The sequence below is a fragment of the Pygoscelis adeliae genome, unplaced genomic scaffold (genome assembly GCF_000699105.1).
Source record: "Pygoscelis adeliae isolate BGI_AS28 unplaced genomic scaffold, ASM69910v1 Scaffold242, whole genome shotgun sequence".
NCBI lineage: Eukaryota > Metazoa > Chordata > Aves > Sphenisciformes > Spheniscidae > Pygoscelis > Pygoscelis adeliae.
This window is the reverse complement of record NW_008824369.1, coordinates 4344054-4357059: the sequence shown is the minus strand read 5'-3', so window position 1 is coordinate 4357059 and position 13006 is coordinate 4344054. Positions and strand designations below refer to the sequence as shown.

Genomic DNA, 13006 nt, shown 5'->3' with positions numbered 1-13006 from the left:
GCTCCCCCCACGGGGGCTGTAGGCAGGCTTCTCCGTTCCTCTAGGCTGACAGCTCTGCGTGATCTCTCACGCGGGCAGGCAGAAGGCTCGAAACACCTTTGGGATTTAAAGATTAGCATGTGGGGCAGGCCTGGGCTTCGCTGTAGCAGTGGCCATCTGAGGTGCTGGCACATCAGGCTGGAAAAGGGTGCCCAGCTCTGGGGGTGGTAAAGGCAGCACGAGCACCCAGGAGCAGGATTCCAAGCAGGGTGCATTGCTAAGAGTTAAGTTCCCTGGTGCCATACCCTAAGTCAGGTGCCTTTCTGCTGCTGGGCTACAATCACGCTGCCCCCAGCCCTGCTTCGGGATGGGAAGCAGCTGCAGCAAAGGGCTGACACCACCAGCAGTTCCCTGTGAGTCCTGGGGGGAGCCCCTTGAAGAAAAGGACTCTCTCACCCTTGCTCACGCAGCAGATTTATTGCCTGGCTCTGGCACCGTGATCCTGGCCGAAGGCCCCCAGCCTGACCCAGCAGCGCCGGGCACTCACAGCAGAGAATTTCCCCATGCAGGAGCTGTTGCCCTTTCCAAGGGGCTACGGCCAGGTTAGTGCCTGCTTCTGTGCCTGCCCCTGGTCCCTGCGAGCTGGGAACGGTGGGTTTGTGCTACCAGGAACCTGGGCGAGCCCGGCAGTGTGCGGTGCCAGACCCCAGGTGTGGCTGACACTAGCCCAGGCAGACAAACGACATCTTGGCACCGTGTCCTAGTCCTCTCCCTCCAGCTTTGTCAGGCCATTGTAAGGCCACCCTGTTTCCTGCCCAGCTCAGAGCATCTCAGAAGTGCGTGCTGCTGACATGCCGACGCGTGATGATGGGCAGCAAAGGCTCCCTTTGGAAGGCCAGTCTTGAATGTCCCAGAAACAGCTCTGCTATCTGCTGCCAACAACAACGGTGTCAGCAGAGCCGAGCTGGCAGCTCCACCGTGTGGCTGGCCGGTCCCCTGCACACCCGGCCTCCTGCCTGCTAAGTCCTCTCTGTGCTTTTAGCAACATTAACGGGATAAACCCGACCTGATTTCCACATATAGACAGATACCGAGACCTAGTTTAGCCGAACCCTATTAAAACAGCCTGCTGCAAAGCCCTACATCACACCCTGCACTTAAACCAGCATGGTCTAGGCTCTGGCAGCAAATCAGATATTCACATGGCATCTCACAACAAGAGTTTCTCCAACCATTGTGATGCTAAAAAAGGGATGCTTAAGAGGGTTGGCCTTAATTAAACCTCACATACTTCACTGCTGTAGTTTTGGTTTCTGTGCTTAATCTTGCACTTTGCAGGAGAGAGATGTCAGAATAATCCACGCAGGGGAAACACTCCACTACTGGATTTCAGCGCAGCCTGGTTTGCCTTTTCTAGGGCAAGACAGACCTTCACCGAGACACTAGTGCCTTTGCTTCTCTGCTAGGCCATGCTCATGCCAACTGGCCTGGGGTGCCTCCCCAGCAGGGGCTGGGAGCAATGCATCCCTCCTGCCACTGACTCAGCTGTACCAGGCAAGTGAGCAAAGGCTCAGGGCCCCACAGGGCTCCTGGTGATTCACTGGACTTTGAATCAAGTAGGTATGTCTGCTGTCATCCTCCACCGAGCTCAGCAGGTTTGTAGGGCAGGAAATGGGCTGCCTAGAGCCCCTGGGCAAACTGCATGCACTCCTTACTCCCCTCTGCCCAGGAGCCAGCGCTCGGGGGAGGCTTGGTTTGCACTAGACAGTACTGGGCTGCACCCTGGCAAGTTCCAGCGGTATCAACACAGCCCTCTGCTCCCCACTGAGCCTGACTCTCCAGGCACCCCCGGAGGTGGGAAACAGCCCCAGAGCTGTATGTTGCTCACAGTGCAGTCAGGTATTGAAATGGACTGTAAATAAATGCAGCTATTTACTAGTGTGCATGAGGGCTTGCTTCTTCTGGGAGGAACAGTGGGACGTATTTACTTCCCCCATTTGTTAATACTGTACAGCTCGAATGTGTATAAACTTCTCATACAGATACAGAACACAGCATGGCGCCTGTTTGACACGGGGCTGATGTATGTTAAGAAATGCTCTTGGTGTCAACAATAAACTGGATCAATAAATCTCTCTAAGCTCCCGTCTGGTAGCTGTCTCTTGGATCTCCACGTGTTAACTCTGATGGTAAGACAGAAGAGCAGTGAGGGCTCGCAGCAGACTTAATGGAGTCACTTCTACTTTCTCCACCTCGCACAGGCCTTTGCTTGGCTGATCTGCTGCAAGCAGAGAGGCAGTAAGAGAAGCACGTGCATAGCCAGGGTGTAGCAAGGGCAAAGGAGGGGGAGAAACAAGTCAGAGGAGGGGAGGGACGAAGAAGTACTTCTCCAAAGGGGCATGGTATGCTGGCAGGTTATTAACACATGCACTCACCCTGCTGCCACATTCACACAAATCCACTGGGATTTTCAATCCATACTGGCCAGGGAGAGATAAGACAAGCTTAGGAGACAGAAAAGCAACAGGCGCTAGGAGACAGAAATACAAACAGCCTCAGACCAGAAGAGCAGCCTCAGCTCTACTTATTCCCATTTTCTGTTTCATTCACAATCATTTGTTCCTCATTTCCAGTTCAGAGCAGGGCCTCAGGCTTGAGCGTCCGCAGTGTCCGACAGAGACACTGTCTCTGTACAGCAGAGTTACGACAGAGGCTGGAGCCACCCAGAAACCTCATGCCCTCACCCTGGCATGCAGCCAGGAGCCGGCTCTAGGAGATGGGTGACTATCCTCAGGGCAAAAGGGAGGGAGTCATTCACCTCTCTCTGAAACCGTGTACTGGCCACATCTACAGGCGGCGTGAACACAAACTGAGCCACGCTTGGCATTTTCAGTAGGTTCATGAGCTCAGTTGCCCGGATAAGGATCTCCTCAAGGTCCTCCTCACAGTAAACAGAGGTGACAGCAGGGCTCTGCACAAATGTCCTCATCTTGGACAGGAACATGGACACTCTGCAGGAGAAAAGGACACAGACATCAGCCGGCAGGACCTCTGCATTCAGCAAGGTCACTACTTAAGCCTGTGTACTCCACAAGACTCTGTTATAGGTGAACACCAGACACTATCCACCCCCTCCTCCTGATGCACAGAGCGTTAGTCAGCAGATGAATCCCACTTCCCCAAACTGTGCTCCTCCACAGCTTGCTTCCTCTGTCCTGTTTCAGTTTCAGGTTCCATCAGTTGCCAAGCTTGATTATTTAACACTAGCAAACACCTGTGTTTGGACCCATGAGATCTGCATGTTTCAGCCCTTTGCCCTTCTCCGCCATCCCTCCTCACCTGGGGATCAAGTCCTGGCTGCGAGCTGCCAACTTGGTCAAGGTGGCCATAAGGACACTAATGGCGCGGGGTGCGTAGCTGGAGGTGCTAGCCAGTGGTCGCAGCTGGGTGATTTCAAACAGCATGGCCTCTAGAGTCTCAAAGAACCGGTTGATCTGCTCCACTGTGCAGCGCTTGTCATAGGACACAGACATGTACTCTCCAATAGCCCAGACCTGAAGCGAAGGCAGACACGCTCAGGGCAAGCAGAAGGAAAAGGGATCAAATAATTTTTAGGGAATAGCAAATCAGATTAGCTAATGCTAGGACAGAGGAGAGGAGGAAAGGAAAGGTGACCAACAGATTGCACTGCAGTTGGAGCAACCTGTGGCAGAAGCAAGCAGACCCTGCTTACCACGTGGGTGAAGATGGCCTCCTTGTTCTGGATGTTGCTGACTGTTCCCGAGAACTCCAGAATCTCCTTGGACAGTTCCACGATGAGCGCAGGGTGCAGCTTGCAGAGCATCACCAGCTGCGAGCTCAGCACCCTGGGGGAGACAGATGGGCAGAGCTCAGACCACGGGCAAGGCGGTCATCACCAAACCAAGGAGGTTCTGGCAGCACCCAGCCACTGGCACGGTGTCTGTACACTCAGGATGCCTCCAGAAGGGCTGAAGGTGCAGCTCCCGTTTCGCACCTTCCAAAGATGTGACGCAGCAGGGACTGGGCCACAAGTGAAAAGGCTCCCGGGCTGCCCTGGGGTGCCAGGCTGCAGCCAGTGGAAGGGCTGGGAGCTTGGCTGGGCCTCTTGTCCCATCTCACCTGTACACGTCATCTTTAAATGCTGGGATCTCATAGAGCTGGTCACTCCTCTGCAGCAGCAGCACCACCAGCTGGTTTATCAGTGGCCCATCTGCAAACTGAAAAACAGCCCTTGTTTCAGCAATACCAGTGACTTCCAGCAGCCAAAAACCAAACTAACCCGCCAGATAAGACAGCTGGCACGGAAACAGCCTGATCCAGCAGGAGGGGAGCAGTGCACAAAGCAGGTATCAGGCACTCATTCTGCTCTCACCCACCTCCTTTACAGCTGGCTGAGAGAACAGTGTGAAGCCTGACACTGCACCATGGAGCTTTTCTGCTTCTCCAGATGAAGTAGCCAGCTCAGTCCTGGTTCATGCCAGTATTAGACCATCCCACCCTCCCCTCATGCACCCTTCTGTTGAAACTGCAGTGTCTTAACAATTTTGCTTCTATGACTGCTCTTCACATAACAAGAGATCCCCGTGGCACGACTGGGAGCCAAAACTCCCCCAAAAGGGCCTACCTCTGCCACCACCCTGAAAAAGAGCTCCAGTAAGACAGGGACAGTCTCTGCACATTGCACGACCCTTGGGCTGCTGGCCAGGGATCCCAGCAGCTGCCGAAGTGGAACCAACCTGTGGGCAAGAGAAGAGTTACTGTTCAAGGCTTGTTCCCAGCTACTCTCCTGGATGCCCTGCCCTATTGCCCCACAAGGCCTTTGAGCGCTTGGCAAAGCTAACACAGGGAAGATCAAATCCACCTCACCCCAGCTGAAAGTGGCTACGCCTTTCCCAGCAATCCCAGTGCTGCCTCCCAGAGCTGGATGGCCGAACCAAACCCTTGTGATAGTCTCCTACAGCAGCCTCCTACCTCTCAGGGGCATCCTCGGGAGCAGACTTGGTGCGGAGAAGATACTGGAACATGCTCTTGTAAAGGGGATGGCGAAAGGCTTCCAGACAGGTGGCTGGCTTCACAGCTGGGTCGCTGGCAGCCCTCTCGGAGGTAGGAAGAGCAGTTGACCTAGCAGGAGGCACAGAGAGAATGTGCTGCATTATGAGAATGGGCCAGCGCACAGCTTGGAATCCTGAACAATGGAATAACTCCCTTTCCACTGCAACAGGGAAAGCAAGTTGGTCTAATCAAGGCCCTCTGGAAGCCAGAGAACCAGGATGACAGAAGATTATGAACTCAGACCCCCCGGGCTCAGGCAATAGTTCCAGAATTGCTTCTGTATCACTCCTGGGAAAGGGGAAAATGGTGCTCTGTATCCCTCAGTCATTGAAGCCCACCAACATCCTGCCTCTAGGGTGACTCCCTTTTCTAAGCACTCAAGAAAGAGCTGCTAATGTCAGGGAAGACAAGGAAGAGCAGAGGTACAGCAGTGAGAGCCAGTCCCAGTCCTATCCCATCTTCCTGGAGACTCACAGTTCCTAATGACCATAGGAAGAAACCTCTGTATGCCTCCAGGAGAACAAAGCCAGAAAAGAGGGGTCAGAGCAGGCAGAGAAGACCAGACAGCCCACACCTCCATGTTGAGGTGGTGGCTCATGGCATGCACTTCAGCATGTGGCAACCATTTGGAGCTGGATACGGCGAGGGGAATGACAACAGCTTCCTGAGCCCCAAGACAGTCCAGTACTGAAGTGTAAGAGCCGGTCACCTTCTCTTCCCATGCACAGCACATCACTAGGAAAACTGGGCTGACATCTGTGCAGCTTTGTGTTAGCTTGACTGTAGCAGATACCTCTCGTTCTGTGACAGCAGCAGCCAGAGGGCAGCTGTGAGGCTCAGAGAAGCATGTACTAGGCTACGGTCAATGTCAAGACCCTGATTAGCCAGCGAGAGGAAGGGAAGGTAGCATTACCTCAGCTGGATGTCCAGAGCTGCTGTCAAACAGGGCAGGTCAAGCAGCAAATGGAAGATCTCAATGGCTGTGCCTGCATCCAGCAGAAATGGGAGAAGGTCCACAAACTCAGAGATAAGGGGTGGGCTGTTCCACGCCAGGAACTGCAAGGAACAAACACAAACTGCTAACCCTGCTATTCCACCACACCCCCAGATGATTCTCACACTGTGATCAAAAGGGACGGGGAAGGGAAAGTCACTTCTGAAAAGCACAGCCAGAGAAGTCTGAGGGTTTGGTCAAAACCTGGGAGGCTGCTGGAAGCTCAACCCAGGCATCTGGCAGCTGGTTCAGTGGCTGGCAAGCTGCAACTTATTAAAGTTTTCCAGAAACAAAGTGCTGTGTCCTAACTGCGTTCACTGCACTTCCCAACTCACTGGCAGTAATACTAATGCAGACTCTCCTCTACTGGTGGTACTAATCACACCCAGAACCCTCTTCCCTCTTCAAACTCACACTTGCTTTTGTAACAGTCCTCTCACGCGGGCAGGCAGAAGGCTCTGCCATGGAGGCACATGGAGGGCTCTGGGGTGCAAACAGAAAGTTCTGGGGCACAGAAAATTCTGGGGCACAGAAAGGAACGTGGAGCAGGCTCTCTCCTGTGCTGCTCCAGCAAGTTGTACCTTGAAGAGATTTGGGAAGCTCTGCCTGAATATGCTGGAGGTCTCAGTGAAGAGCTGGCTGTTGTCTTTGCAGAACTGGACAAATTCGAAGGCCAGTGATGGGTTGTGGAAGAGCTGAGCCGGGATATCAGTGAATAAGTGTTTGTAGATTGCATCAGAGTCCACAGCTGCCATTTTGCCTGGGAGGACACAGCACAGTGCTGAGCACAGCCCACCCAGCAGCCCTGCCAACAAGGGCTCCAGGGGCTAAGCTACATCTGGGTTATGTTTTTTAAAGAGCACAGGACACTCCGGCTCCTGGGTCTCCTGGAGTGGGATCATCCATCTCAGAGTCCAGCCAAGGCTGAGCCAAGGCCAGGACAAAAGGCTGTGCTGAGTATGCAAGACCAGATTGTGAAGGAGGGGGTGAGTGCTGATGACTTACTGTGGTTCAGGAAGAACTGGGCAATGGGCAGTAGTGCCCTGGCATAAGTGGCATCCCCACAGATTCTGCTGTGCAGGATTTTCAGGAAGGAGACTGCGCGGTACATGTAGGAGGAATCCTGTTTGCAGATGATGTCCATGATGGTCACCGCCTCAATGAGACACTGCAGGAGAGCAGAGAGTCAGATCAGGGTGGGGGAAGCCACAACTCCCAAGAGCTTCAGCCCCACCTCTGTGTACTTACAGCTTTCTGCAGGTCTCCATCATCTTTCTTCAGGGGCCCTGCCAGACAAAGGAGTCCAAGTTAAACTTTGAGTCCGCACAGGAACATTAGGCTGTCAGTTTGAACACTAACCCAGATTTCAGGACAGGTGGGAACACATACTGATCCCAATTCCAGGCTAATGAGAACCAAGTTCCACAGCCCCCCCTGCAAATCAAGGGTAAGAGGCAGAACATGGCCATCGCCTCCAAATCCCTCCGAACACCCCAGCTCAGGGCTGGTCAATGACTCGCACCAGCAGCTGCAACCGCTCCCACGCCTAGAGTCTGACTGCAGACTCTAGGGAGGGAGATCCCAGCCCAAAGAGGCAGTGAACCAGAAACATTTTCAAGAACACTACCAAGAGAACTCCAAGGAGGGTTCATGGCAAGACTCACGCCGGTTGCTCTGCTCAATAAGCCGCTGGCAGTACTCGAAGGCTTTCTCCCGCAGACGCTCCTTTGGGGGAAGCAGGCGACTAGATGTGGACGTAGTGGAGACGACGGACATAACAGACCTGTCCATTCCTGATTTGTCATCTACAGAATAAAGGTTACCACGTATCAACTCATGTCATGGGCAATGTAACCCACACAGCTGCCCAGCAACAGCAAGGGGAGCTGTCTGTCCCCAGGTGTGCTGTGAAGAAAAGGAGGCTGGGGAAGAAGGGATTGCTACAAGAACACTAAGTAGATGCCGTCTCCCACCACTCAGGCCTTTTTTCTCAGGGACCCATGGGATTTGCCTGAAACCAGGGGACTCACTGAACGAATAATTCCTCGTGGAAAGGTCAGTAAGGATCAGTCAGGAGGTTTCGTGATATTCCTTCCCAAAGTTTCCCTGCTCCTAGTCCAAGAGCTCTGAACTCTTGCCCATATTCCTGCCACTTGCTGGGTTGCTGGTGCAGCCACCTAATCATCTCAGAGCACACACCCCTCTTGTGGATGCAACCCACACCGGCCTGCAGCCCTTCAGTTCGTACCTGAATTAGGGGTCTTCAACCCCTTGCCCCCATAGGACAGCAGCCAATTTCGCAGCATGGAGAAGGCTTGCACATTGAGCCACTGGTCCTGTGTGTAGTACTGACCCACTGAGAGCACTGTGAAGAAGTCTGTGGCAATGGCACCATCCACCTCTGTGACAGGACCAGGCTGCGAGAAAAGATGCAGCAGGTCAGAAGGTAGTGGCTAAGTGATAAGGCAGGGAAAACTCCACTGAGCCCACGGAAACAAGTAGCCCTCATTTATATGTACTGTGGGGCCTGCGGGGGGGGGCAGTTATCCAGAGAGAGAAAAGCCAACTGGGTCGGATCTTTTCCCCCAGCTGGAACACTCCAAACTTTCCCCTTCTCTCTGACACAGGACTCATTTGCAATCAGCTCTTACTCCGAGGTACATGGCCACTAAAAGACTCTCCCCTCAAAACTACTTCAAGGATCAAAGCTCTGGCTCTACAGCAGAACTCCTTAATCTTTGAGCTATAAATCCCCCCACTTTGCTTTCCTATGTGTCTTGACCACTTACCCCACAAAAAGTGACAGAAAACAGCAGCACTTCTAGGTTACCATTTCCCAAAAGAAGCTGATTGTGGGAACCCAAAACAGCAGGTAACTGACTAACAAATGCCCCTGTGAGATGACCACGGCAACTCAGCACTTACCTGTCTGGTTCTGGGATTGGAGAAGAAGCCTCCAGAGGGTTGAGCGACTCCTTGCTGAATACTCGCATACCTCAGCCAGTCGGCCATCTTTCTACTGACTACATTGGTCTGCTCTGTACAAGGAAAGTCACAGGGTCATTGCTAGATTGGGCAGAGAAGCAGCCTCTGCAAACATACCCCTGCTGTCCCTCAACTACTGTGCTTTTCCTCCAGCCTAGATCACTGTCTCTCTGATCCAGCAATCAGTAAAGAAATTGGTACCCCAAGGTGAATGCCCAGTACTCCTCCTCGTACTACTTCAGAGCCCAGGATCGCTCACGCTCATTTCAGAGCTCTGTGTCCTTTTCTCAGTCCTACCCACTGGGTCAGTCTCATTGTTGTTTTGCCTGTTTCCTCAGACAAAAAGTTAGGGAATGAGTGCTGGAACCAAGGACTTCTGGTACCAGATCAGTCAAGAGGTACTTGTTCCTTTGCCTCCATCCACAGCTGCTATTAGGAGGAAAGTGCAAAACTACTGTCAAATCTACTCAGGCAGCGGCTGGCTTCAGCTCTGCAGACAAAGGCATAAATCCCTCACAGAGAACAGGCAGAAGCTAAGGCAGGTAATCCTGCCTGCTCAGCCAGCCCATACACCCCAGCCCAGTGTCCTCCCCAGAGCTTCTCCGGCATACTGCACGACATACGCAAACCTCACAGGAAACTCCCAGAAACAGACTCTTGCTCACAACACAACTCCTTACCATTTTAAGCCTGGAATGCTCTCCTACGGTTTACTCACCAGGGCATATCGCTCACCACTACCCATACAGTCGTGCCTCTCTTATGAAGAGTATCCCTAGTTGTTTTTGCTGCCCTCTTGAACAGATACACAGGCATGTCTCTGTTTCTATCTCTCACTTTGCTTGATGCCCTTCAGGATAGCTACAATTTCACACTTCTATTGCATCTGGAGACCTTAGCTAGGGTACGTGTTACTGTGATACAAATCCATACAGAACAGAGACTCTGGCCCCCAGAAGGGGCCAAAGCAGCTGAAGGCCCAGTCCCATTTTTGAGTGGTGGACTATATCTCACCGAACAAGTTAACTTTCCTTGTTGCAGAGATGTCACTTTTAACAGCAGTTTCCAAGTCCTGCTCCTAGCCAAAGCGTTCAGAGAGCCTTCTGATCACTATACAGATCACAGCCAGATGGTAATCTCAGGCCTTCCTATATATTTACCTTCAGTTAGAGATTCTGGTGAAAGACTGATGACATTTGACAGGACAGGAAGAAGGTACTGAGCACTCTGACCCTCAGGCAGTCTTCTTTCGAGGACTTTTACAATACGCTGCCCGACAGCAGACACTTCAGCCTTATTTCCCTTAAAAATAAAGCAGAGGTAAAGCTAGGCAGATCATCTTCTACTAGTGCTAGAGACCAATACCGTACAAAGTCTTCCATCAGGCATCACTACCAATGTCAAACATAAAAAGAACTCACAGCACAGGCTATTTTACTGCATTTTACAGAGATCATCTGCAATGCGAATTCACAGACCCCAGGAGGGGAGAGTACTTTGATGGAGCAACAGGTTTATGGACAACCATCACCTGAAGTGGGAATTAACAATGGCAATGGATGTCTTCAAATTAAACGCTATGATCCATCAATTCTAGAGCAGAGAGGACTAGCACTAACTGCTCCCCATGTGGCCAGTTTGCTAGCTCAATTGTTAACAGAAAAATTTATGAACAGAAAATGGACTGTTGTAACATATTCTAGGACTCTCTGGTTAGTCCATATCCTTACGATGTGGAAAATAAAGCAGCTTCCTCTTTTGGAGGCTGTTATAGCTGTGGCTCTGAGATGCTGTCAAACCCTTCTGTCCAAGACAACTTTGGTAAAGATGACAGATGGACCCAGACTTTTGACAGGTTTTCCTTCTCCATGAATGCCAACAAAAAGTAAACCTTCTCTGCTGCCCAGGGTCTTGGACAGCTGGCTGCTGAAGGCAGCGAACAAACACCAACCTCTGACACTCCCATCTAATAGTCAGATTTGTACCAGATCTCTAGAAGCAATTAGGAGATTGCAGGCGAGCTTCCAGGGAGGAATTTCATGTGGGAACCTCATCCATGACTGGGGCTACTTTCTGTGCTTCTCTCGTGAATAGATGTGGATAAATCAACCAAAGCAACATGCAGACAAGGAAGTTTAAGGTTTGGGGATGGGGATCTGTGCAGCAAAGGAAAATGGAAGAGACAACCCGCTCCTTCCGCAGATACACTGCTGCAGCCCACTGCAAATGATGGGGCTGCTTACGTGTGTGGCTGACATCTCTTGTTGCTCAGAGGAAAACCTGAACGAACTCAAATCAATGGCAGGTTTCCAGCTCCTAATGCAACACCAGAGGCTGTGTTTTCTGGAAAGCCAAAAGCTTTACAAAAAGAACGTCAGCTTTGCAGAGCCAAGGGGGGCAGGGGAGCGAAGAGAAGGAGGATGACTTCCACCCAAAGTCGTGACAAATGAAAATACACAGAAGATGTTTATAAAGGCTCTGCTTTTTATGTGTCTACTTTCATGAGTGAGGCCGCTGCCATTGCACTCATGTTAGAGAAATGACACCGAAATAGCTAAAATAGAACAAGTTTTAGTAACGTCGAAAACTGATGAAAGTCTCTTCATGGTTTTAGTTGTAATCTAACAAAAATTAACACACAGGGTATGTTTTTGGATTGTAGAACTGCAAGACAGTCTTAAGGCTGGATATGGGAGAGAGGTTCTTTGTAAGGCAGCACATAAGTAATACGTCACTGTTTTCTGTTTCTATGTTTTCATTTCCTCTAGCTAAGTAAGACTCAGAGGAGTAATCAGAAACGTAGAAGGCATTTCTAAGCACACAGTGAAACTTGGAATGAGAAGTTACAGAAGGGTTCAGAAAAATATTTTATCGTTAATAGGCACAATAACAGTAAAAGAAGAAGTAAAAGCAGGAAAAAAATTCCAGGTTATTCCCCAGATGGCAGTCAATGCAGGCAGCACTCAAAACAGGAAGGTCTTCACGTTTTCTTCTCCATGGAGAATCTAGATCTTTGAAATGCCATCCACATTTATAGCCCTACATGTTTTATAGATTCTATGTATATTTTTTTACATTTGAACGTGAAAGCCGGTACCATAAAATGAAAAAGTAGTAGTAATAAATTTACACTCAAATTTTTTGCTCTACAGGTTCAAGCAGCCCTGACTTGAAGTCTATTACAGCAGCTAGCACTAAAATGTTCCTTTTTGGTTCCAGTTAGTTACAAGCCTGCTTGAGGTCCTCAGTCTCTACACATCACAATTTTAAGACGTCTTTGTTATCAAATACTAAACGTAAAAAAGTTGCCATTTTTTCCTACGCAAAGCAGAATAATTAGGTTACTTAAATGAACATGGAAATGCTTCTGCTTTTTCCTAGATACTTTCAATTGATTTTTACTCTCCTTGAGCTCAGCAAATAGGGAACAATCAGAAAGCAAATCCATATTGACAAGGGAAGATTTCTGACTTGACAGGTCGTTTACCTGAGCCAAAAGGACAGAGGATACCAGGCTCAAGAGCTTTGTATCTTGAATCTCATCACAGGAGAGGATCAGGTCATTGCAAGGCGACATCTCTCTCAGGATGGCAGCACATAACACCTGAATCTGCTCAGGGCACTTGGATGAGCACAGCACTGTCTGCAACAGTTCCACAAACTTGCCATCCAGCCTGCAAGAGTCACAGTAAAGCATCACTGCAAGGCAAGAAAAGATTCAGAGATTTCTTTCCTGCATGTTCTTCGTCTTGGGATGATCTCCCTTGATAGTGACCCTGACTAATGCCATCTTATCATCTGCGCTTCTGAATTTTGTCCCTTAGCGCAGCTTGAAAGAGTGCTCAGTGACACAAATGCTTGTTACCCTCACCGCAAAAGGAGGTAGGCACCTTCTGCTTAGCAACGGGGAAAAAAAGGCAAAGAGGGGCTTTCCATTTATATCGAGCTCAGTAATTTTCAAAACAGTGTTTTTTT

At 50.5% G+C, this 13006-nt stretch overlaps 1 protein-coding gene across 1 annotated transcript; it reads right to left on the bottom strand.

The window, feature by feature from the left end:
• Positions 1 to 1835: 1835 nt before the first annotated feature.
• On the bottom strand, positions 1836 to 12699 carry AP5Z1 (adaptor-related protein complex 5, zeta 1 subunit). Its single transcript, XM_009320037.1, has 15 exons — positions 12519 to 12699; positions 10192 to 10333; positions 8972 to 9084; positions 8295 to 8463; positions 7711 to 7851; positions 7295 to 7332; positions 7052 to 7214; positions 6628 to 6806; positions 5966 to 6108; positions 4972 to 5121; positions 4625 to 4736; positions 4120 to 4217; positions 3713 to 3845; positions 3319 to 3533; positions 1836 to 2990 (listed from the first exon to the last, which is right to left on the bottom strand). Exons 1-15 carry the CDS (start codon positions 12606 to 12608, stop codon positions 2720 to 2722), a joined length of 2157 nt encoding a protein of 718 aa, XP_009318312.1. The 5' UTR covers positions 12609 to 12699; the 3' UTR covers positions 1836 to 2719.
• Positions 12700 to 13006: the final 307 nt, after the last annotated feature.